At 65.4% G+C, this 24,402-nt stretch overlaps 6 protein-coding genes across 6 annotated transcripts; 3 read left to right on the top strand and 3 right to left on the bottom strand.

Moving 5' to 3' along the window:
* Window positions 1–133: 133 nt before the first annotated feature.
* EMIHUDRAFT_103021 (hypothetical protein) lies at window positions 134–2,280 on the bottom strand (the record flags this gene model as incomplete). The annotated part of the gene is made up of 5 exons (XM_005768317.1): window positions 134–247; window positions 361–585; window positions 750–922; window positions 1,141–1,357; window positions 1,498–2,280. 5 exons carry the CDS (start codon window positions 2,278–2,280, stop codon window positions 134–136), a joined length of 1,512 nt encoding a protein of 503 aa, XP_005768374.1.
* A 7,745-nt stretch (window positions 2,281–10,025) lies between these two features.
* On the top strand, window positions 10,026–11,780 carry EMIHUDRAFT_210882 (hypothetical protein; the record flags this gene model as incomplete). The annotated part of the gene is made up of 5 exons (XM_005768316.1): window positions 10,026–10,621; window positions 10,805–11,002; window positions 11,074–11,194; window positions 11,501–11,521; window positions 11,769–11,780. 5 exons carry the CDS (start codon window positions 10,026–10,028, stop codon window positions 11,778–11,780), a joined length of 948 nt encoding a protein of 315 aa, XP_005768373.1.
* A 1,012-nt stretch (window positions 11,781–12,792) lies between these two features.
* Window positions 12,793–13,579, top strand: Lhcf13 (light harvesting protein; the record flags this gene model as incomplete). Its single annotated transcript, XM_005768315.1, has 2 exons — window positions 12,793–13,087; window positions 13,125–13,579. The coding sequence occupies 2 exons, from the start codon at window positions 12,793–12,795 to the stop codon at window positions 13,577–13,579; spliced, it is 750 nt and encodes a 249-aa protein (XP_005768372.1).
* A 1,014-nt stretch (window positions 13,580–14,593) lies between these two features.
* Window positions 14,594–16,726, top strand: EMIHUDRAFT_103018 (hypothetical protein; the record flags this gene model as incomplete). The annotated part of the gene is made up of 3 exons (XM_005768314.1): window positions 14,594–15,245; window positions 15,320–15,561; window positions 15,653–16,726. 3 exons carry the CDS (start codon window positions 14,594–14,596, stop codon window positions 16,724–16,726), a joined length of 1,968 nt encoding a protein of 655 aa, XP_005768371.1.
* A 366-nt stretch (window positions 16,727–17,092) lies between these two features.
* Window positions 17,093–18,010, bottom strand: EMIHUDRAFT_210879 (hypothetical protein; the record flags this gene model as incomplete). Its single annotated transcript, XM_005768313.1, has 1 exon — window positions 17,093–18,010. One exon carries the CDS (start codon window positions 18,008–18,010, stop codon window positions 17,093–17,095), a length of 918 nt encoding a protein of 305 aa, XP_005768370.1.
* A 3,659-nt stretch (window positions 18,011–21,669) lies between these two features.
* EMIHUDRAFT_103015 (hypothetical protein) lies at window positions 21,670–23,526 on the bottom strand (the record flags this gene model as incomplete). The annotated part of the gene is made up of 5 exons (XM_005768312.1): window positions 21,670–22,062; window positions 22,262–22,636; window positions 22,693–22,818; window positions 22,961–23,293; window positions 23,404–23,526. The coding sequence occupies 5 exons, from the start codon at window positions 23,524–23,526 to the stop codon at window positions 21,670–21,672; spliced, it is 1,350 nt and encodes a 449-aa protein (XP_005768369.1).
* Between the last annotated feature and the right edge of the window lie 876 nt (window positions 23,527–24,402).

The raw sequence follows: 24,402 nt of genomic DNA, 5'->3' as shown, positions 1-24,402 counted from the left end.
CATGTCACGTGTCCCACCAGTCCTCCCTGGGGCCTCTCTCAGCCGGCTCGAGACAAGCCTCAGCTGGTGATGAATGGAGAATGGGGTGAATACGTAATCACCACAGTCCACACAGCTCCTCACCTCAGCTCTCTCAGTCTCCTCCGTACGTCTGCCCCCCGTGCGGTGCACCCTGGCCCGCGCAGCACGGGCTGTCGCACTCGCAGCCGAGCTGCGGCCCCTCGCCGGCCAGCTCCGCCAGCTCGTCCTGAGGCCAAGCGAGAGGCGCTGAGTTGAAGCTGGCTGGCCAGCGCGCAGCGGGAAGCGCCTACGCTCCGTGCGCGTGAGAGAAACTAGGGCGCGGGTCGCAACGTCGCGCACCTCCTCGCGGGAGCGGAAGAGGTACGAGATTGCGACGATGCAGTAGGCGCCGAGCAGCAGCACGCCCTCGAGGTAGGTGGAGCGCGCGCGCCGCACGACTGCGGTGGCGACCAGGGTCGAGAGGACGAGGACGGCCGCCTCGAAGGAGCGGAGGTCGACGGTGAGGGGCAGCCGCAGCACCGCCCAGCAGAGCAGCACCAGCAGCGGGAGCACGCCCATCGCAACCTGCGGGCCGTGGCGGGGAGCGTCGCGCGGGCGGGGCTCTCCTCGGCGGCGAGGTGTGCGCACGCACGAGGGGAGCTCAGGCGAGCCTCGGGGAGTGCTTCGGGGGTGGGTCGGAGGCGTCTCGGAGGTGTACACCTCGCGTGCGCCTGGATTGCGGACCCCACCCCGAGCGCGAGCGCGAGCTCCGTGTTTCCGAGCAGGGCGCACTTTGTGGCAGCGAGGAGCGTGTCGACGTTGCCGACGAGCGGGATGATGACGAGGGCGACGAAGTGGCGTGTCACGCCGAGCGCCGCCGCCGCCGGGTCGACAGTGGCGAGGAGCTGCTCCGCGCAGACGCCTGAGGCGAACGAGTGGCGGGCGGGTCCGAGGGCTGGTCCACCGGCACGCCTCCTCGCCGCCTCGGAAGAGCCTCGGGAGGCGTGTCTGGGTACGGGGAGGCGTGTCTGGGAGGCGTGTCTCGAGAGGAGCGTCTTGGGAGGCGTCTTGAGAGGAGGCGCGTCTCAGGAAAGCGATCCCGCGCCGATCCACGCGGTGAGCCCGAGGGCGACGGCGCACGCGCGCGCCACCGAGTGGGGCTCGTCCCGCTGCGAGGAGGCGTCGGAGACGTGCGCCACCCGCCTCCGCTCCCGGAGGCTCTCCTACGCGGCACGACGTGCCTCGCCTCCGCGGGACGGGCCGAGGAGGCGCCGCCGCCGCCTCTGGAGACGGTGCGACGTGCCTCTCCCGCCACCGCCGACGGCAGGGCGACGTCCGCCTCCTCCTCCTCCGCCTCCTCGAGGAGCGGAGAGAGGTGGTGTGGCTGCGGGGTGGGGGGAGGACGGTGGTGCTCGGGGTCGGCGGTCAGCAGGGCGGGGGGTGGGGCGAGGACGGAGCAGCCGCGCGCCGCGCCTGCGACTCCTCGGAGAAGCGCACGCTCTCCCGCTTCCGCCGCAGCAGCTCCGCGTGCGTGACTGTCGACCAGACGAGCATCAGCGCGTAGCACGGCAGCAGCACCGCAGCGACGAGACGCGAGAGAGGCAGCATGTGCTTCTCGTAGCAGTAGGTGCGGCAGCGGCCGTAGGCGGCGGAGGTCGCGTTGTACGCGGCGGGCACGCCTGAGGACGTGGGTTGGAGGCTGGCGATGGTGGTGTGCGGCGAGGGTGGCGGCGGCGAGGGTGGCGAGGGTGGCGGCGGCGGCGGCGCTGCGTTGTGCGCGCCGTACGAGAAGGCGGCGAGCAGCAGCACCATCGAGTGCATCCCTGCGGCGTGTTTGTTGTGCTTCTGCTTGAGGTGGGAGAGGTGCTTGATCCCGCGAGCGATGAAGGAGACGCCCGGCACGAGCAGGCTTCCGAACAGGACCGAGCCGAGCAGAGTCACCTGCACGAATCGCAGCATCTGCTTCCGCAGCGCGAGCACCGCGATTAGGAACTCGACCGAGTTGGAGAGCGTCGCAGTCACGAGTCCTCCGTAGGTGTCTCCAGCAAGGGAGGCCAGGCGCAGCGCCGCTGCCGCGAGCTGCTCAGAGAGCACGAGAAGCGCTACCGCGTTAACGACAAAGACAACCAGCGTTGGCGCGTCCATCATACCGCACAACGGCCCGGCGAGGCCGACTGTGCCGGTCAGGACTTGAGTCAGGCCGATGGAGCGACAGAGCGAGGCGATCCAGACGCGGCGACTTCTCGCCTGCGGCTCGCTGAGGAGCGGCGCGTCGAGCATCGGGGTTGCTCGGCGACGGGCGGGTCGGCGACGGGCGGGGCGACAGGCTGGTCAGCCCGGGTTCGAGTTTTTGCGGGGTAAGGGATAGTGGGTAGGTCTATCCTGCAGGTTTCCCCCTCTCTTCACACTTTTCACAATAAAAAAGAAGTTTTCCGATCAAATTTGTGCGATGTCAACCCTCCCCAAAGGGTGATCTGTTGGGCTGTCCGAGGTTTGCCTCTCGCACCCAGTCTGTTTTCCTTTCCCTTTTCTCTTTGAGCTTAGCCTTCGATGTTATGAAACAAACGCAAGGCGGACATATGGCATATCGCTCTCGGGCCCACAGACATCCCGCACACCCGCCGCACACCCGCCGCCCCCGCGCGCGCCCCACCTCGGCCGGGAGAAAGGGGAGTGACAGCTTGGGATTGCAAGTCGAGATACCTCGCACTCCATGTGCGAGAACGCAGGGTAAATGTAAGCCGGATGGCTCACAGGCCACCTCTTGCGCCCCGAGCTCGCCATCTACCGCACTGAACACTTCCGCCCCCTCGCTCCCAACCCATCCACCCCGCGCAATCTCGCGCAATCTCGGAGCTCCACGCCACGCCACTCCACCCCACCCCACCTCACCCACCGCCGCGCCGCGCTGTCTCGCGCAATCTCGGAGCTCCACGCCACGCCACTCTACCCCACCCCACCTCACCCACCGCCGCGCCGCGCTGTCTCGGGCGATCTCGGAGCGTCGCTCGCGCGGCGTCACACTGGGAAACCAGAGGGAAACTCGCGAGTTTCCAGAATGGAGCACCAAACGCCCTCTGTTTTCCCTGGAAATTTCCGGAAACGCAAAGTGCTGGGGACCATATGTTTTCCTTTTTGTTTGCCGGAAAACCTAGTGATTTGGGCTCGGCAGCTTGTCAGCCCTCAGCCGAAGCTGGGGCCGGTCCCGTAGCCGAGAGAGCCCGCGCCGATGAGTTCGACGCGGTCGGGGGGGCCTGCGGAGAGGCCAGCGAGATGGCGATCGCTGTACTTCATGGGGGTCATCAAGTGACCGGCTGACTCGCCAGAGGTCGATACTCTGGACGACCCATAGGATGCCACGAATGCCTGAAGGAGAAGGGAGGCGAGGCCAGAGGCAGGCTCAGCTGCTCTCGGGTGATCTCACTTTGGTGGCTGAAGCGTGAAGGACCCGATGGTCCTGTCACATTCGCGTTCCGAGTCGTGGGGGTAGAAGAATGGTGATAGAAGATGATTTCTTGTTGGTTTTCTAAAATCTCTCTCTCTCTCTCTCTCTCTCTCTACACAGGAAGGACTGTGGTTGCAACGAAGAAATAAAGTCCCCGGTGGCCCTGGGCGTGCGGCTAATGACTGCACTACGTGCTGTCCACACAAGTGCTCCAAGCACCAAGGAAGGTAGAGCCTCTCGTTTGGTGAGTCCACACACTGCTCCGTCGTCTTACCCCCCCTCGAAATCCTGAGGAGCCGCGCAGCGCCTAGATACGTCTTGTGAGCTAAAAGAAAGAAAGAAAACACACAACCCAAGGGAGGGATGGGAGGACGGCACGCCGCCACCACACAGAGATTTTAATAAGGAGAGGAGTGTGGTGCTAGCCGTCGCCCACCCTAACCCTTGGGCGTCTGCCTCTTTCTATCTCCCTTCGTTCGCAGTCAGTCCCTCGCCGGGCCGAGAGCGTTTTTGATCTCTGGGTGAGTGGGCGCCCGCCCACCGCCTCTGAGGGGGTCGGGCCCCCTAGACTGAAAACAAAAAACAAAACCCAGAAACCGTCACAAACAGCCTGCGAGAGCGGCGCTGCGCGCCGCCTACCTCGTGTGCGGGTGTGAGTGACCCCAAACAGCGGAGCTCTGCAGCGGGCCCTCCTCGCCGCCTTCGCTGCCGCTGCATCGCTGTCGGCTCGTTATTTCTGTCTACGGTCATATGGGGGCGCCATCACTGTTCTCTCTCTCTCTCCTGGGGTCAGCTCCAAGCTGCCGTGTCGGGACGTCGCCCCCCCCCCCCCCCCTCCGCTGAACTCTGCATGCTGCGATTCTCGCCCCCCCCTTGTGTTGTCCCAGGACGCCAGGAGCCAGGTGCGTGTGTCTAATCGTAGTGGGGGCCCTGGGGCCCCCGTCTGTTTTCTGTTTTCTGTTTTTCAAAACGCCCGCCGCCCGCCACCCCGAGGCGGCTCGGCCCCCCACTCATCCAGAAAAAACGCTCGGTCGGCCCCGATTCTCGCTGCAACCTTCATGCCACCTCGCGGTCGTCCCACTCTCGTCGTTCTTCCTCCTGTTGTCTCTTCTTCCTCTGTCGCGTCGCTCTCGTCTGCCTCGTCCGGTGAGCTGTGTGGCATAAATAAATAAATAAAACGGACACACCAAACAAGGGGTGGGAGAAGGACAGGGTCCCCACCTGCGCGAGCAGGATCTTGTAAGGACGATCAGGGACACAGGGGAACGGGAGCGGGGGGCGCATCGCGACACGGAGGGGGGCTGGGCAGGGTTCACCCACACACGACAGGGTCCCAGGGATTCCCCTCTCGTATAGGACAAAGTTGCACCCGGCGGCACGGGGGCAGGCGCGGGCCTCCTACTGGTTGCGCTCTCCTAGTTCTCCTGCTACTGACAAAAAAAAGGGACAGCGACAGGTTCGCAGCACGGTGGACTCCCTATTCCACTGGCGATTTCTCGACTAGCGACCTTCCTCCGGCTTCTCACTGGCAGTCTCTCACTATCACGGGCACACTGACAGAGCTGTGTGGCGTTAAGATGCAAACACCCAAAAGGCGTTTTTTGGTCCTGTACACCGACCTGTACGCGTCCTGTACTGCCTGTACTGAGTACCAGGACCAACCGGAGCCAACGCAGGTGGTGCCGACTGAAATCAGGACGCAGGAGCCCGACCATGCTCAGATCTGCCCTCAGCTGGTGGCTGGGCAGATCGCCTACCAAAGCGCCAGCAGCTACACCAGCCGTCTCTTTGCGTTCCTCGAGGCTAGACAGCGACGATGGCAGTGCCGACGAGGCGCCGAACAGCAGCGAGAATTCTTCGAGGGAGAGGCGCGTCCGGGCCGAAGACCTCGCGCTCCTGGACACTACCGAGTGCACAAACACAGAGGACTCCGAGCGAGACATTGCTCGAATGTGGTCGGATGTCACACGCAGTAAGTCGTTGGCGCCGCCCACGCACTCGCACCTGCACGCCTTGATCCTGCAGCTTCCCGACTTGCCTGCGCCCGAGCGACCGTCACTGCATCAACTGCAACGCATGCGACGAGTGCGGAACAGGACCCAAGCCTGCGCTCGAAGAGGCTCAGGGGCCCCAGTGGCGCAGACTCTCTGGTCTCTGCCCTGTGTTCAAACAGCGGCGATCCGCAGTGGGATAGGGGAGGCACCCAATCCGGCATAGTATGTGTAGCTGGGGGGAGTCAATGTAAATAGAGTAAGTGTACTACGAGCGGTATTAAAGCACATCGCACGCGCGCAAAACACACGTCCCACCTCATAACGGCTCGAGAGAGAGCGGGGCAAAATGTCCAGAGAAAACACCTCGGGTGTCCTAGACCTAGTGGGTGTCGCCGTGTCGGACCCACAAGTGTCGGACCACAATTCGCTCAATGGCCGTGCGCCAAAATCTATACCGTAGAGTGTGGCGCAATCAATCAGCTCCGCTCAGGGGTGATTCAGCTCACTTCACCGCACCTGGACTCTCGCTCGTCGTGGACGCCCTCAGCCTCACAGGACACAGCTCGCCGCGTGGGGCGGGCGGGCGGCAAGCCTTGCCGCTATGCAGTGCAGCCGCTCGACGTACGACTCGACGTGCGCGTGTAGCACCGGCGGCTTTGGGTACATTGACCAAGGCACTCGCTGGACCAGCCCGGGCTGCACCTCGTGCCTCACGTCGACGCCCAAGTTGGGCACCGTCTCGTTGGGCCCAAGGCCGGCGGCCCGCCGCTTCTTGTCGACCCACTGACGCAGCAGGGGAAGCTCGGCATAGAAGAGCGGTGTGAGGTACGGCGCGCCGCGCGCCGCCTTCGCCACGCCCGGAAGAAAGGAGAAGGAGCTCGGCATCCCCGCCACCACGGCAGAGGCGCCGAGCAGCGCCTCCAGCGTCTCGTACTCGCTCATGCCCTCCGGCGCGTGCGACACGTCCATGCCCGAGGCGCGCAGGAAAGCGGCGACGCCCGCCGCGTACGCCTCGCACGCCGCGCTCTCCTCCGCCTTGGGCCCTCCCCAGCTTGTCGAGTTGAACACAACCACGCGGCGGGGCGCGCCGGCAGCGTGCAGCTCCCGCCGCACCCACGCCCAGTAGCTAGGCGTGGGTAGGTGGTACATGGGCATGCGCTTGAAGGGGACGTCCGAGCAGCGCAAGTGGACGGCGGTCACTCCGCGGTACGAGGGGTCGGCGAAGAGGGCGTACCTCGAGGCGAGGTGCTCCTCTAGGTGCGGCGCCACCTGCGCCCAGTGGCTCGCATAGTCGCTCGCGCCGTCAAAGTAGGCCGGGTTCCAGAGTCCCACGGGCGACTTGCCCGGCCGAGGCTTTGCAAAGTGGGCCGAACTATCCATCACGAGGGCGTTGCCCATGCCGCACCAGCAGCCGTCCACCAGCTTTGCGAGCGCGGCGCGGCCGGCGGCGCGGTGGCTGGCGCCCGAATAGATTAGCGCCCTCGCGGCGGAGAGCGGCGCCGGAAGCGCGTCGTGGGCGGCGCGGCGGCGCAGGTCCTCGAAGTGGGCGCGCCAGCAAGTCCACGCCTCGCAGTGGGGCGCGCAGGTGTACTCACCCGCCGCCGCCGCCGCCGCGAGGCCCCACGCGGGCGCCCAGCAGGCGCGCCGGCCGCCCTCCGCCACGGCGCTGCCATTGGGGTGCGTGTGCGAGGGCGGCAGTGCCCTCGACTGCGTCGTCACCGGTGAGCCCGAGGCAAAGATGCCCCGGTCGCCGGCCGCCTCGAGGCCCTCCCGTGGCAGGGCTGGCTGGCAGCGGGCTGCGGCGCTGGAGGCGAAGAGCCGCTCGGCGAACGTCGCGTTGAGACGTGAGAACTCGACGGCGGGCTGGCTGGCTACGGTGGGCCCAATGGAGGCGGCCGCTTCGAGGAGCGCGGCGAGGATGCGGCCGTACCGCGGGCCGTAGCTGGCCTTGACGCCATGAAGAACAAAGGGGTCAGAGGGCTCGTTGGCGGCCGCCGGCAGCGACTGTAGCCAGTTGCGGCTGGTGGAGAGGACACGCAGACGGTCGCCGAGCTCGCGGCGGAAGCGATACCCGTCTGCGAGCGGGGCCTGCTCCCACGGGTGCCGCTGGTTCGTGGCATCCGAGCGGGCGTCCCACCAGGAGCGCAGGATGCCGCAGCCGCCGTTGCTGCCATCCACGTAGAGGAGGCCGGTGCAGGGACCGTCGGGGTTGAACCAATAGTTGTTCGAGAGGAGGACGGACCATGGCGAGGAGCCCTCGTCGCCTGCGAGCGCCTCGTCGCCGATCGCGCGCGCACGGTCGAGGTAGTCGTCGATGCTCATCGTGAGGTTGGTCACGACTGCATCCGAGTCGATGAACATTGCCCGTTTGCACGGCCGGCCGCCGACGCCGTGGAGGAGGACGCGGGCGATGGCAGGAATCTTGCACCAGGCGGCGGACCGCGAACCGCGATCCGGGTGCACGCAAAATGGCGCGTCCTTTGGCTTGCCGTCCCAGCTGACGCCGGCGCCGACTTGCGAGTACGCAAAGCCGTAGCCATGGATCCTCGCATAGTGCTCGTTGACACGGGCGACCTGCTGCCAGTCCTGCAGGGGCTGCGACGTGGCGTACGGGCGCGAGTCCGCCATCACAACGCACCAGCTGAGCGGCATCTGTGTGTGTGTGTGTGTCCAGGTGCTTCAGGCCTGTCACGCCAGAGTGCTCGCATTGTTTTCTAATTTTCTTTTTCAGTACAGGAGGAGGAATCAATCAGGAGGCACTCTAACAGGGGTTTTTTGCGCGGCGGTCGATTTCTTCTTTGAAGATGAAGCTCAAGAAGCCCCCCCCTCCCTGTTGGTCTCCCCCCGCCCCCCCTGTTCCTTACCCTCCTAGGTAGGTAGGTAGTAAGGTGAAGAACAGCCAGGCTCGGACTGGACACCAACGCGGTATGGGTGGACGCTACTCAATATCAGGTAGGTAGTAAGATATCAATAAAAGGGAGAAAACCAGCTAAATGTCATCACATCCGAGGTCGTAGCTCCCTCCAACTTTTTCCTGGCCCAGTTGGCCAACTACACCAGCCATGATGCTAGTCTTCCTGCACGCGACCTCCTGGACTTGCCCCGCCCGGCCGAACGGCGCGTGCAGCCCGCGCGCAAGCTCCATCACGGCGCTCGACGGGTTCCAGCTGCTCGGCGTGCAGCGCGGAGCCTCGGCGGCCGCGATCCGAGCCGCATTCCGCGAGCGAGCAAAGCTGTGCCACCCTGATCAGAACCCGAGCGCGACCGCCGCGCACGAGTTCCAGCTTCTCACGGATGCGTTTGAGCAGCTCACCAGCGTCACCAGCGAGCCCGCTGCGGCCCCACCACCGCCGGGGAGCAGGCCCTCGCCGAGGGCAGCGGCGGTGGCGAGGGCGGCCGCCGCCAAGTCGGCGGCGGCGGCCGAGGCCGAGTGCTGGCAGAGGTCCAAGGGCGTCTCCTGCTCGCCTCCGCCCTCCACCCCCGCCCCCGCCCCCGCCCCTGCCCCCGCCCCCGCGGCGGCCGACGAGGAGGTGGAGGCGCGAGAGAGGTGGGGCTACCCGATGGTGGTGCACGGAGGCGGCGGCGGCGGTCGAGAGCCGCGCGGCGAGTTGCCGCGTCGGCCGGCGGAGCTGCATGACGGGGCGGAGGGCGGGGCGGAGGGCGGAGCGGAGGGCGGAGCGGAGGGCGGAGCGGAGGGCGGAGCGGAGGGCGGAGTGCATCTGCACCTGCACGTGGGCGGCGGTGCCGGCGGCGGTGCGGGCACGGCGGCGGGCGAGGTTGAGGCGCTCAAGGAGCTGCTGGCCGACGCCGTTGCGGGGGCGGGGGCGGCGGTCGCGTCTGCGCTGCGAGGCGCGGCGGACGAGCGGCGCGCGGCTGCGGAGCGGGAGGCGGAGCTCATCGCGCGGCACGAGGCGCTGCTGGCGACGGCGGCAAGCATGCTCGCTGCGGAGCGCGGGGCGGCGGCCGAGGCGGCGGCGCAGGCTGCGGTGGAGGCAGCCGCGGCGGAGAGGGAGGCGGCGCTGCAGGATGCGATGCAGGCCTTCGCCGCCGTCCGCGACGCGGCTGTGCGGGCGGCGGTGCAGCCTGCTGTAGAGGCGGCGGTGGCGGAGTGCGAGGCACGCCTCGAGGCGGCGGTGGAGAAGTTTGCCGCCGAGCGCGACGTGGTCGCCACGCGCCTCGACTCGCCCTCCCGCCCGGCGTCGAACCGCATCCTCCTCCTGCGCCGCGAGACCCTCGGCGACACGTGCCACGTGGAGCTGCCGTGAGGAGGTAACCGGGGGGAGCCGCTCAGCCGGCGACCAAAGGGGATCTTCTTCGTGTGAGTAAGGATGTCATGCCGACGGCAGATAGAATGAAGGCCGTGGTGAAGAAAACAGACAATCCCCGCGCATATAGAGGTACGCATGTCATCTCAGCCGTCATAGTTTAGCGTCTCCCCAGAGCCAGACCCCACCCACAGGCAGAGGCACGGCGCGTGGGTAAGAGACGCCGAACTCCAGGAGGATCCGCTTACGCGCTTCCTACCTCGGTGGGACGAATTTGAGGTCGGGACACGGGCGCTGTCCGACAGAAACGGGACGCAGGTCATGATGGGCAAGGATAAAGAGCCGCTCGGCTCGGAGAAGGGCCGTGAGCTCAACGCGGAGGTGGCCAGGATATGCCTCGCGCTACACAGAGCGCGGCCATTCACGCACCTCGCTGCGACCGCGCAGCAATGGACCGAGGAAGATGAGAACCCGCCTAGGGTGACAATGGCGCACTTGCTTAGCGGCGCCTGCCTGGGGAATAGGGAGCAGGCCAGATGGTTCCTCAGAGTAGCGCGAGCGCAGACGGGGACGGCGATCAGCAAAGTAGCACAGGCGGCACCCGACTCCAAGGATACACTGAAGACGCTGAGGATAGCGCATGTCGCTGCGCTGAAGGGCTCACGCTATAGGGTGCTGGATGAGGACGGGTACGATGCACTAGCCCCAGCTGTCGGGGGGGTGTTGCCAGCACTGGCAGATGACCTCTCGGAGAAGAGCCGGAGGGACCTTGGCGCCGGGGTCACGAGGAACTTGCAAGTCGTGGCCGAGGCGGCGACGGGAGCGGTGCAGAGGTGGATCCAGCTCAACGATGAGGCTACCGCGCGCATAATGAAGAGAGAGGAACACATTGAGTGGCTGAGGAAGCTCTTCGCTGGGTGGAAGGAGGCCCGGCCAGCCTTGAGGGAGTCGCGGAGGAGGAGGGATAACAGAGGTAACGTGGGGACAGGCCAACAGCCAGTGGGACGAACGAGGGCCGCGACGGCGGCCCAAGCGGGAGGGAGCGGAGACAGTCGGCAGCGAGCGAAGTGGGTGAGACTGATGATGCCCCTTCGACTTAGGGAGCGGTTCAGCTGCTGGGCGGGCTTCAGGGTGGTGCTCACGCGAAAAGGAATCGACGCGATGTACAAAGCATACAACAAGAGGAGAAAGAAGAGGACGGACATCAGTGATGACGAAGCAGAAGCTAGCGCAGACGAGAGCAGGGCAGACCCGGGGACGGGGGAGTCGGAGCAGACGGCATCGGCCGCCGAGGGAACGTTGGGAAGAGGCACGAGGAGGACGGCGACCTCAACCGACTATGGAGGAGACCAGTCGCCAGACGACGCAGGGCAGACGACGGGGAGGCGGAGCAGACGCGCAGGGCGAGACGAGGGAGGGAGCAGGATGTTGCGGAGATCAGCAGGAGGATGTACGACGAGATTAGGAGCAGCAGGGACCCGAGGGACCATGTGGAAGACGGCTAGTGCTAGTCCCCCATCGGGAGGACGACCCCGGCTAGTCGCCGACCACACCCACAAAGAACCCTGCACAAAGACCGCAGGGCGGGGACCTGTTCCTTTTTACCCATCTCCTAGCAGAGGTGCCCGTTTTATTTGTTTATTTACCCTCTGGGTGTGGCGCTGTTGCGTGTTGGGGTCCTGCAAGGCTTGAGCAAGGGGCGGCAACATGCGGATGGCTGGGGCAGCCTCGGAGCCTGCACCCCGCGATACCGAGATTAGCCCCATTACCGTCGAATAAGCGGACACCTCTACTAGGAGATGGGTAAAAAGGAGCAAGTCCCCTCCCTGGGCCAGAGCAGTGCTTGCCACATTTACTGATAATTCTAGCTCCTGCTTCCTGGGGAGTGGTATGGTAAAATACGAAACTCCGTGGAATCATCAATTTTTTGGGCTCTGAGCCGAGTCTGAGGCTGGTTTGCGGCCAAATTCTTTTCACATTCACCCAAATTGGCAAAATACCCGGTATACCTGGGAAATACCGCATTTTGCCGATTTCTCCGATTTTTGTCAGATTTTGCCTCAGAAGTCGTGGTAAATCTTACCACCGTTTGATTGTTTTGGCCGTAGAGTGTTTGATTGTTCTGGTGGGCTATACCAGTAAATGGCAAGCACTGCGCCCTGCGGTCTTTGTGCAGGGTTCTTTGTGGGTGTGGTCGGCGACTAGCCGGGGTCGTCCTCCCGATATGGGGGACTAGCACTAGCCGTCTTCCACATGGTCCCTCGGGTCCCTGCTGCTCCTAATCTCTTCGCCGTCCTCCTCGTGCCTCTTCCCAACGTTCCCTCGGCGGCCGATGCCGTCTGCTCCGACTCCCCCGTCCCGGGTCTGCCCTGCTCTCGTCTGCGGGCTAGTCTCTGCTTCGTCATCACTGGCGTCTCTCCTCTTCTTTCTCCCCTTCTTGTATGCTTTGTACATCGCGTCGATTCCTTTTCGCGTGAGCACCACCCTGAAGCCCGCCCAGCAGCTGAACCGCTCCCTAAGTCGAGGGGGCATCATCAGTCTCACCCACTTCGCTCGCTGCCGACTGTCTCCGCTCCCTCCCGCTTGAGCCGCCCGTCGCGGCCCTCGTTCGTCCCACTGGCTGTTGGCCCGTGCCTGCGTTGCCTCCGTTATCCCTTCTCCTCCGCGACTCCCTCAAGGCTGGCCGGGCCTCCTTCCACCCAGCGAGGAGCTTCCTCAGCATTTATTTATCGTCGAACGAGTGCCAACGAGCTCGAGGCGCTGCGCGCGCGCAACGCCATGATGCGCGACGCCACAAGCCGAGCCGATACCACCAACGCGTCGACGCCATCACCTCGGCTGCGGGCATAAACCCAAACAAAAAGAAAATACTGCGCGCACACTCTACTGGCACCCCTCGCTGGCACCGCATCTCGCTTTAATATATACATGTGTGTGTATATGCTCTCCGTCGCGCTCACTCCTGCCTCGTTCGCGCCCGTCGCTCGGCCCGCGGTACGCGCCACTCCCACACAGTGACCGTCGCCACAGCGGCCACCAGCGAGGCGCTCTCTTTGCTGTCGCTCAGGCGCCTTCCCGCACCGTCGTCATGGCGGAGGACCTCCGCGGCCTCGCGAAGACGCAGAACCCGGTGCTCGGCTACTTCGACCCGCTCAAGCTCGGCGACCAGGACTTTTGGGACCAGGGCAACGACGCCACCGTCGGGTTCCTCCGCCATGCTGAGATGAAGCACGGCCGCGTTGCGATGGCGGGATTCGTGGGATATTGCATCCACGAGAACGGGATCCGCTGGCCGTGGGCGCTCTCGACCTCCCTGCCCGACTACTCCTCCTTCGACGGCCTCTCCGCGCCCGCCGTCTGGGACGCCACGCCGCAGGCACACCGTCACGGGTCGCGCCTCCACTCCCCGGGCCCTCACAGCCCTCCCTCCCTCGGCGCAGGGCGCGCGCCTCCAGATCCTGCTCATCATCGGCTTCTTCGAGTTCTGGTCCGAGTCGGCGTACGTGCTGGAGCAGGACGGCACCAAGCACTACATGCGCGGCGGCAAGCCGGGCTACTTCCCCACCTTCAAGGAGATCCCGCACCCGGTGCCGCTCAACCTCTTCGACCCGTTCGGCTTCACAAAGAAGCTGTCCGCCGAGCAGAAGGCCAAGAAGCTCAACATCGAGGTCAACAACGGCCGCCTCGCCATGCTCGGCCTCTTCTCGCTCATCTCGGAAGCCAAGGTGCCGGGCGCCGTCCCGGCCCTCGCCGGCAAGATCAAGCCGTACGACGGCGAGGTCATGGCGCCCTTCTCGGCGGCCGACGCGAACCTGCCGTACGTCGGCGACATGATCACCTTCGGCAAGGGCCTCTTCGCCGCCACCGGCAACTGAGCGACGCCGTCTCGTCCGCTGCAGCGGACGCCCCGCGCCGCGCCCTCAGAGGCGGGCGTGGGATTCGCTGCCGTGTGCATGCTGCTTGGCCGCGGGTGGTGAGCCTGGCCCACTTTGGGGCCTCGGCCCAACCGTGCGCGCTGTGCATCTATTTGTGAAGGTAGAGCTACGTCGAGGGAAGATTGATTGATTGGAGATGAGGCATACCGTATACCGAGATTAAGAAAAAGGAAAACGATTTTTTTCATTCACCTCTGCGCTCTCTGAGACCTCGATGTGGGGCCCTGCACTGCAGCCAAAAGCCCTTGATTTCTTCGGTGCACCTGTGCGTGCGGCTGCCCTAGAGAAGAATTCTTCTTGGCCTTTTTAAGAATTCTTCTTTGACGCTAAAATTCTTCTTGCGGCCGAAGGGGGCTCGGGCTTGAGGCGTGGGGAGGTGGTGGTGGTGGAGGGTTGGGCTGGTGACCGGTGCTGGGAGAGGGAGGGGTGGAGGGACGAGGTCCGGGCTGGGCGGCTTCTGCTGCTCAGCGAGGACCTCGAACCCCTGCTGCGCAATGGTGGGTGGGGCGGGGTTTCCCGCCCCACCGGCCATCGGCGGGGTAGGCGCGCGGGTGGGGGGGGGTGGGATGAGGGGGAGTGGGATGGGGATGGTATTTTCGGCGAGCACCACGGTGCTCGCGGATTCGACTGTCCCCCTGATTGGGGGTCCGACGACGGCTACGGTGAGGACGACGGCTTCTGAGGAAGCCGTCGCCCGTGCCTTGCCTGTCGCGTGAAGAATCGTGTTGTGCGACATGCTTGTAAAATTCTTCTTGCGCGCTGTTGTATGCCCCAGGGCCTGGCGAGTAGAGGCACACGCACGCTCTCTCGAGGTCTCTTGGAGCAGAGCCCCGGCGAGCCCTCGAAAGAGCTACCCAATGGGTCCCTCGAGAGGGTACCCTGGGTGGGCGGGGCCTCTGTCGCCAGCCCAGGGCGCGCTGTTGTATGCCCCAGGCCTCGCCATCGCCGATCGCCATGAGATGGCGTCGCTGGCTGCCGCCATGCGTCGCCGCGGCCACGCTCCTGCTGCAGGCAGTCCTCCACACGCGTGCGATCGGCAGCACGCTGAGCATGGCCGGCGGCGACGGCAGCAGGCAGCAGCGGAGTCAGCCTCGCCGGGACTGGGAGAGCCGCACGCTCCACGAAAGCGGGCCTCGGGCAACGACGGTGGATGTCGTCCTGCTGAGCGAGGCCTACACTCGCGCGGACCACTTCTTCGCGGACGCAGACCGTGCCACGCGAAGCTACTTTTCGGCCCGCGGCGCCACATTTTTTGGCGTGAGTGCCCTCATCAACGTCCACGCCGTCTATCTCAGGTCAGCCGCGAGCAAAATCGGCCGAGGCGGCCCCGCCGATACGGCCTTCCGCTGCTACCGCGCTCGCGACGAGCCGCTGCGCGCGATCCTCGACTCAAACGTGACACTGCCTCGTGCTCGCGCCGCTTGCCGCGAGGCGCTGGGCTGCCCGGGCTGCGACTTTTTGGTGCTGCTCGTCAACGAGCCCCTCTACGGCGGCATGGCGGCGGAGGGGGTGACGATGATCACAAACTCGCCGACGAGCGGCGCCATCTCGGCGCGGCACGAGCTCGCTCACGCGCTCGCGGACCTTGGCGAGGAGTACGACGGAGGTCTGAGGGCGTGCGGACAGGCTCATCACGCGCAGCAGCGCACTCGAAGAAGAGCCACACGCCGCTGCGTCTAGGCGGCGACTACTCGGGCGACAACTTTGCGGAGACGGCCCGGCTGTGCGAGCGCGACGAGGGTCCGCGACGCCGTGGCCGACGGCTGGTGTGGCCGTGCGTGCCTTGGTCGGCCTGGCTGCCTCCGCCGCTCGAGCGGCAGTCTGCGTGGCGCGAGGCGAGCGGTGCCAGCTCCACCCTGCTGCACATTGACCACCCGTGGCGCGTGCTCGGCGCCGAAGCGCCCTACAGAGTGTCGTTCCACGTGCCGGCGGGCGGGTGGGAGGAGCAGCGCACCCCGTGGTCCGTCTCTCTGGAAGCTTCGGGGGGAACCCCTTGGCAGCCCTTCCCTGTAGGAGCTGCGCATCTCGTGGTCGGTTTCCGGCGTCGCCCACCCCGAGGACGTGGCGCTGAGCCTCGACGGCGCCCCGACGGCCACCAAGCTGCGGCTGCAGCAGGACCGCCAGTTCCTCCGCCTCGAGACGAGCGACGCCGCCGCCCTCTCCGCCGGCAAGCACAGCCTCGTCTTCGCCGCCGCCCGCGCCGCCCGACCCACCCTCTGCCACATCATGGTGCACGCCTTTGCGCGCGGCTTTGGCGGCGCGGACGGCGGCGACCGAACCCGCGGCGCCGTCGGCATCTTCCCGGTCTTCAGCCGCGCCGGCCGGCGAATCGGCTACCGCCCGACGCAGGCGACGGGGCTTCGGCTAGTGGTGGTGGCGCTCTCTCGGCGTCGGCCAAGCCGCCGTCTTCGCCCCGCTCCCCCGCAGGACTCGTGCTTGATGCGGGAGATGCTCTCCTCCACGCTCTGCCCAATCTGCACCGAGGCGCTCTGGCGCAACCTCCTCTCCTCGGCGGGCGCCGCCGCCTCGCGCATCTCCCTCCTGCACTGGGTGCGCCTCTCCTCCGCGAGGCGAGGCGGCCGCCCCTCCGCCGCGCAGACTCGCATCGAGGCGGCCGTGGCGCCGCTCGGCGCCTTCCGCCGCGCGCGCGTGCCGACGGAAAGACTGCGCGTGCGGCTCTTCCCGCACGGGGACGGCGCGGCGGGCGAGGGCGTGGACATGCCGCAGAGCGGGTCGCAGCGCGCGGGCGGCGGCGATGGCGCGACGGCCGTCGAGCTGCTCGTGCCGAGGATGTCTGCGCCGGCGCGCGAGCGGTGCTGGCGGGTGGCGGTGGAGGTGTCGACGGCGGAGGTTCGCTCCTTCGCCGTGCAGTCGGAGCTCTGCTTCTGCGAGGCAGAGGCGGGGCTCGAGTACGGCGAGTACGGCCTGCAGGACGTGTCGCGGGAGGCGAGGTGCGTGCCGTGCGGCGGCAGTGGGGCTGCGCGGGTGCGGCACGAGTGCCCCCTCTCCGAGGAGGCGGGGGCGGCCTCCTTTGGAGACGCCTCTCTCGCGGATCGCGAGTGCACAGTGCCGCTCCTCCTCGCATGACCGCAGTGCACGCAGCCGAGGTAGGTTGTGTGTGAAGTAGCCGCGCGGTGTCAGATCTCTAGGTCTAGCTGACTCCGCGCGCTGTGTCACAGCACTTGGCACATCTCAATACGTCAATTCAATATAGGTAGAGACAGAGAGGTAGAGTACACGGCACCTTCGCCATGAGATGTCGCATGTGCGTGCCTCACTCTGTGTGGCTCTCTTGTGTAGTGTTCTCGGCCGTCCCTGTAGGACTAGGTCCCTGGTCCGCACATGTGCATGTATCTTTTTGTGAGCTCTTTTCTTCACCAAGAGTCATCAGACTTCACTCTCTCTCATAGTTTTCACAGAGACCCAGACGCAGACCGCAGCCTGAAGCCTGACTCAAGCATTCGGCCCCGTGACGGAGCCCTCCAGCTCGGGCTGCTTGTTAATTCGCTCGAGCGCGGCCATCTCTTCAACGCTCAGCTCAAAATCGAAGAGGCTGACGTCGTCGCGAAAGTGCTCCGCGCTGCTCGCCTCCACGGTGAAGCTCGCGCCGGCCTGCGTGAGCCAGCGCAGCGCCACCTGAAACCCTGTCTTGCCGTGCCGCCGCCCAATCTCGGAGCAGAGCTCCTTGGCGTCGGCCGCGTCGCGAGAGAGGCGCGTGAGTCGGCCATTCCCCAGCGGCGACCAGGCCTGGACGTGGACGCCGCGCCGCGCGTTGGCCGCGATGACGCCGCTGTCGTGGTATCCCACGCAGAGCGGGAGCTGGTTGACGACCGGCCGAGCCGCCTTCTTGGTCGCACACACAACGTCCAGCTGAGCCGGCCGAAAGTTGCTCACGGCGAGGCTGCGGACGAGGCCCGCAGACTGCATCTCCTCGAACGCCCGCCACTGTCCTCTTATGCAGGCGTCGCTTGGGCCGGGGTAGTCTAGCATGATCATATCGAGATGAGTGATCCCGCCGGTACCGAACGCCTCCATGTTCTCCCTGCACCCTAGCTGAGTGAAGCTGTAGGCCGTGTCCTCATCGACCGCCCGGTTCGATACGACGCTGCCGCAGATGAAGAGCTCTTCGCGCGGGACGCCGCACCGCTTGATGGCTCGCGCAAAGCCCGCCTGGTTCCGCGCGAGCACCGATGCGAAGAAGTTGCGGAAGCCCGCCTCGATGGCGAGCAGCGTCAGCTTCTCTGCGGTCGCGTCATCGTATATCTGGAGGCCGAACGATGCGAGCGGAAAGATAGCACCATTGGAGAGCGTGACAGACGAAGGGTAGCTGCTCGCGGCGGCGACAGATGCTGCAGCGGTAGCAGCCGGCATAGCGGCAGCGCCTGGCACGATGCCACCGAGCGAGGCGAGTGATGCCAGTGAGGCTCCGGTCTAGCGGAGACTGGCGCTCGTGCAAGCCCTACCGCATCCGAAAGTCGGGCGAGAGGGCGCTGCCGACAGTGCGGCGAGTCGAGCAGTCGCCAGAGGTCGCCAAGAGGTAGGGTGCGAGATGCCTGTTACGTGATGTCATCTCATGTCGCGCCGCGTTGGCGTGGCGAGCGATACCAATGAGACGAGCGAAGATTGCATAGGGAGCGGTCGACGCTGCGGCTTTCGTCTTTTCTCTCTCTCCACCTTGTACTCTCTCTCCGGGTATAATGTAAGGGGTGGTGCGGCCGTGCCGGCCGCCCTCGCAAAAGTCAAGAGTCACCGGTGGTCAACAGACCCCCTATCCGGGTAGGAGCCGGAACCCTGACACCTGGGGTTCCAACTTTTTCCGGGGTATGGTATGGCACGGTTTTAGGTCTATTGTTGGCAAATCAAGACACAGATTTCACACAGAATCACATCGGGAGGAAAGCGGCGAGTCGCAATTCCTGGGGTCCTTGTGGCGGGCTGCCACCCTGTCCAGAAAGGCACCGGTCTAGGTGCCAATCTGGGGTCTCTCGACCGAGTCTATGAGTCCTGGCCGCCTCCCGGTGGTGGCAAGGTTGAAGAACCAAGCGACGGAGATGGTGCGGGGGTACGGGTGTTCCAGGGGGTCACGACACGCACCGACCCTTCACGAGCCGAAAGGCTGCGCCCGGGGAAGGCACAGTAATCCGGCACACGTGTTGGGCGCCCCATTCCGTTTGGCGGCTAGGTCGGCTCAGGGCCCCGTCCACTTCCCTCCCACTTGGCGCGTGATGGTGTGGGGATGTCGCCCAGGCCAGCCAGGGCAGGGGCGGAGGGCGAGGGCGGAGGGCGGGATGGGCGCCAAGCGGGAGGGGGAGCGAACGGAGTGGAATGCACAGATGGGGGATGGCGAAGGCGGAGGGCGGGAAGGGGGGGAGGGCGGCAAAGGGGTGGGCGAGGTGGAGGGCGGGGGCGGCATGGGAGAGGTGGAGGGCAGCGGAGGCGTGGGCAAAGGGGTGGGGGTATGGTCCTGACCGCCCAAGACTAGCCTTACCATACCCCCAAGCAGGTCTGCCAGCAGGCGGGGGGGGTATGGTCTTGAGCTGGGTTGGCCGATTACACCGTACCATGTCCCGCAAAAAGTTGGAACCCTGGGGGGTGGGGGGTGGCGACACAGCCAGGGGGGCGTCTTTTTTGGGAGTTCATCACAATGGGAGGAGGGTGTGTGTGTGTGGGGGGGGGGGGGGGGGGGCAGGAGAGGGAGGGGGTGCGGGAGGAGGCAGGGGGGAGAGGGAGTAAGTAGAAAGAGGAGATACCACGCTTATTTATTAACACAAACAGACGTGACTGCTGGGAGGGGTCAGGGGGGAGGGCTTGAAATTGACCGAAACAACGGGAAGGAGGATAAATCGCCGCGACTGTCCGCACAGCGCTCCTAAAGGACCAAACCAAGAAGCAAGCACCAGCAAGCGTAATACGCCAATCGTCCTTATCCGGCTCCAACCAAGCCCTCGCCACGAACAATGCTGTCGCTCCTCGCCACCAGTCTCGCCGCGCCCGTCCCCGCCGTGCCCGACGAGAAGTCCCTGGGCGACGGCCACCTGCTCGGCGCCGTGATGCTCGGCGCCGTCGGCGACAAGGAGGGCGCGATCGATATGCTTCACCACGAGGCGCACGAGCTGATCGACGAGATGCACGACAGCAAGCCTGAACGGCAGGAGAACGACCACCACGACTACCATGACGACCACTACCACGACCACTACCACTCGAACTATGGCTCGACCCACCAGGATTCGAACGAGTACTACCACGCTCACGGCGGCCGCAGCCTTGGCGCAGAGGAAGCAGAGAACAAGGAGAGCGACACGGACGCCCGCCCTGTCGAGGCCCCGGCGGAGAAGAGGAGCAACTACCACGTCCACTACCACGCGCCCTCGAGCGGCAGCTACTATGGCGGCGTGGACTCGTTCGGGCCTCCTGACGCGACCTCCTGCCGCGGCTACGACTGCAGCGTCCAAGGACAGTTCTGCCCGCCCGACGCGCCCGGTGGCACGGACATCGGCTCGCTCCTGAGCGGCGATCAGGGCTTCACCTGCTGCTACGGCCAATGGCGCCAAGGCGGGCGGCAAAGCTGCGACTCGTACGTGTCTGATCGCAACTCTGGAAACGGGCTGGTCTACGAGGAGATCACCGAGGAGTGGACCACCGGCGGCGCCGGTTCCTTTGATCACAGCCACTACGGGCAGCCGGTCTACGAGGAGTGGTCTGGCAGCTCATCGTACGGCCACCACCACGACGATGACGATGACGACGACTCGTACGACGAGGGGCACCACCACGGCGGCCGCTGGCTCAGTCAGGCTGACGGCGCCGCGAGCGTGAGCAGTGCCGCGCGCGACGGTGAGAATGCTGAGTCCAAGGCCGACTCTGCTGACACCGACTCCGCTGAGCCGTCAGAGAAAGATATTATTTGACTTTGCCTTCAGTGTCGATTGTCGTCGAGGCGGTCAGATACGAGAAGCCACGAGCAGCCCCATTCCGACCACCAACCACCTCGTACAACTTGTCAAATGCATCAACGGCCTCTGTCTCTCTCTCATCTCTCTCTCATCTCTCTCTCTCTCTCTCTCTCTCTCTCTCTCTCTCTCTCTCTCTCTCTCTCTCTCTCTCTCTCTCTCTCTCTCTCTCTCTCTCTCTCTCGTGCCTCTGTGCGTCGTACACACGCCAAAGCTCTCTCGCCGTGGCGGTCCGAGCCGTGAGCCGCGCCGAGATATATCTCTCCGCACCCTTCCGTCATAGTCTGAGGGTATCCTAAAAGTTCGGCCGATTTGGGTCAAAACGCTAAAAGCACGGCTAGCCGTAGATTTGGGGCAAAACGACAAAAGTGGGCCCGCCCGGGGCAAAATGGTAAAAGTCGCGCCGCCGCAGGCGCGCGAAAATTTTGGACATTCTACTCTCCGGCGAATGCCACTAGCCCCCCAAGCCGGGGCAGATGGTCGGCAGCTGCAACCAAGCCAGCGGGTGAAGTGTTGTGGGAGATGCGTCCTTATGTGTCACAAACTTGTAGCGCCACATGTACATGTTTGGACACACACCGGCGGGCGAGCGGCAGCATTTTTTTAGCCATAGTGTGCGCGGGGGCTACTTTCTTTGCCGTTTTGCGGGACGATAGCTAGTACTTGCTGCACCCGGCGCGCAGCGCCGAAGTGCGAAGAATTTTTTTCTAAAAGTTGGGCGCTCCGAGACGACCACAAAGTGGTAAAAGTCGCACTCTCCCGTGACCCGATCAAAAGCGTAAAAGCACCCGAGGCTCCAGAAACCTAACCCTCAGACTATGCCTTCCGTGGACCGTGCACCGTGGTCTGGAGACCGCGTGCGAGCTCCGTCGCGCCGTCCGGCCGAGTCGTGTGAGTATTTGTTTACCACACAGGCAGTATTCGAGTACAAGCTATAAGATGTTCAACAGCAGGGCTGAAAAGTGCAAGAGTGTGTAGTGAAAAGTAGGAACACTGAGAAACGTACGAATTGCGGCTCGGCCGCGGTCAGCGAGGCCTCAAACCCGATCCTCCACCCTCCATGCTACCATGCAGAAGTCAGTCGTCCCCGAGGTCAATCTCCTCGTCCACCGGAAGCGGCGCAAAGACCCCGTCGGCCGCCGTGGTCGGCGGCGGCGGAGGCACGGGCAGGCAGAGCCCGCCGTCCACGCCGTGCAGCCCCCTCCCGTCCCGGACCGCCGGGCCGGACGTGCCGCCCGCCTGCGAGCGGAACTCGGCGGGCAACCCAAAAGTGCGCGCGAACGCCGCCGTCTGCGGGCTCTCCGCAAAGTGCGGCTGCGCCGCCGGCGGGTCGCCGTGCTGGTACGGCGGCGCGGTGACCGCAAAGTCGAGCGGCACCGCCAAGTCTCCGCCGGCCGCCTCGAGCACGCTGCTGAGCTCCTCCTCGCTCGGCCCAAAGTCGGCGCGGCCGCCGCTCGCTCTACCGACCGCCTGCGGGTCGAGAGGCACGCGGTGATCTGTAGCAGTGCCATGGCGAGAGAATCTGACAGGAATGAGGCCGCCTGCGGGTCGAGAGGCACGCGGCCGCGCCGGTTCGAGAAGAGGTGCGCCTGTCGCAAAGGGACACGCAATCACGAGGAGGCGACATCTCGGCGAGGTCTCGGCGAGATCTCGCCGTCGAGCGGAGGACCGCGATCCACTCGGCGTCGTAGCGCAGCACGGGGGGCGAGCCGTCGCCATCGACGGTGATCAGCTGCGGAGGGCGGCGGCGGGCGCTGAGCAGCCCGGGGGCACAGGGTTGGGGGGGCGAGGGCGAGAGGTGCGAGGGCGAGAGGGGTCGGGGTTCAGGGGGTCGGTGCGAGGCCTGCATAAAGTCGCGCTGCGGGAGGCACTTGTCGAGGGAGAGGAAGCGAGTGGCGCTCGCTCCGGCGGCGTGCTGCACCACCGCCGCGAACTTGACGTGCAGGTGCGCCGCGAACCAGTAGTCGGGCTTGAGGTGCTTGAGCAGCTGCTCGCCTGCAGGAAGGGTCCGAGCAGCTTGGGAGGGAGGCCCCGGCACGACCGCCTTGGGCGCTCTAGGGGCTGCTCGCCGGCGGGAGAGCCGAGGGAGCCGTCCCTCACCTCGTCGCGCAGAAAGGACTTTTTGCGGAGCAGCGCGTTTGTGTCGCCCATCGTGGCGATGTGGGCGGGCCAGTCGTGCGAGAGGAAGACGTCCATCGGCTGGCGGAGCTGGAGCAGCCGGAGCACCTTTGGGCGGGCGGGGGTGGGAGTGCGGAGGGGAGGGGCGGCGGTGGGAGGGGAGGGCGTGCGGGAGAGGCGTGGGGTTGGGGGCCGGTGGCGGGAGAGTGGTGTGCGAGGTGGTGGTGTGCGGCGCCTCGATCTCTCTGACGTGGTACGCGGACCGCATGTCCGAGTCGGAGTAGGGAGGCGCCTCGCAGTGGCCGGTGTGGTAGTGGCGCCCGTTGTAGATGCCGCTCAGCCCTCCGATGCGGACGCCTCCCACCGACACCACGCCCGCGTACCCGAGGAAGTAGATGTTGGGCGCGACCCAGCCGCCGTAGTAGAGCTCCCAGAGGTGGGAGGACGCCTCGTGGTTGCCGCCGATGAAGATCGTGAGGACGGGCGCACGCTTCTCGCCAGAGTAGTACCGGTGAAAGTCCTGCATCGAGCGGTACTTTGCGGGGCATGCCATCGTCGCCAGGTCGGACTGGTTGCGGACGGCCTGCGTGGCGCGGGTGAGGCATCGAAGCGGCGCACACGTGCAGGCGTCGTCGCGGCACAGGCGCAGGCGGCGACGGCGGCCGCGATGGGAGTGCGAGGCCATCGCAGCACCTGGAAGTCGCCGCAAATGAGGAGGAGGTCGACGGTGGTCTGGTGAACCGCCTCGATCTGCGCCACGGATGCGTAGATCGAGTCGAGCTCGCCATGGCCGCAGCCCACCAACGCGATGCGCATGGTAGCCGGGGTCGCCCGAGTGGGGCTCAGTTTCTCCGCTCCACGCCTCGCCACGCCTCGCCGCTTGCGGTCCTTCCAGCGCACGAGTTTTTCTTTTTTCACGACAGCTCGCGCTTGTCATGTGAGAGCGTGCGCTGTGCGCACTCCGCTCCGCAACGTATTTCTTTGTACCTCGGTGTTGAGCGTTCACGCTCAGTTTTTTGCTCAGCTGCTCCTCCCTGGGTCTCTCCCCATGCCGCTCTGGCGAGCACTGCGCGGGTGCTATCCGTCCGACGAGGCAGCTCTGACTGCGCTGACCGCCAACAAGGGTATTGTTACGCCATGGGTTGTCTCTCCGTCCACCATCACCAGCAACAACGCGCTGTTGCGAGGGATGCTGGGCAAGCAGCGAGCGCTCAATGTCATCACGAAGAATCCCGGCGTACTTGCGTGCGATCCAGAGCGCCTCGCAATCTCGAGTCCGCAGGAGATAGAGGCCGTCGCGAGCGCCACTTCGGCCGTCGGCAGAGCGTCGACGCCACTCGCCTTTGCCGCGCTCGCGCTTTTCACGCTCGCGCTGCTGCCTTCTGCCGGCGTCATGGACGCCGAGCTGGCCGGCTCAATTGTCCGCCCGGCGAGCGGCGCGATAGGCGCCACGGCCTTTTTCGCGGCGTTGGCGGGAGCGACAGCAGCACAAAGGCGGTCGTAGGCACTTCTCTGGAGCCGTGAGACAGGTTTACGCCCGCCACACACACATATTTTTTGATGTTGTGGAAATGTGTTCAGCGTAAAATTAAACGAGTGGTGGGCTAGGTGGTGGGCGCCCCGTGGGGTCTAGCGCGTAGCGGAGAGGTCGAGCAGGGCAGTAAGGTCCCAAAGCAGGTCGGGGATTTATTT

Source organism: Emiliania huxleyi (genome assembly GCF_000372725.1).
Source record: "Emiliania huxleyi CCMP1516 unplaced genomic scaffold EMIHUscaffold_46, whole genome shotgun sequence".
NCBI lineage: Eukaryota > Haptophyta > Isochrysidales > Noelaerhabdaceae > Emiliania > Emiliania huxleyi.
Note: the sequence above shows the minus strand (reverse complement) of the source record. Positions and strands in the feature narration are given on the sequence as shown.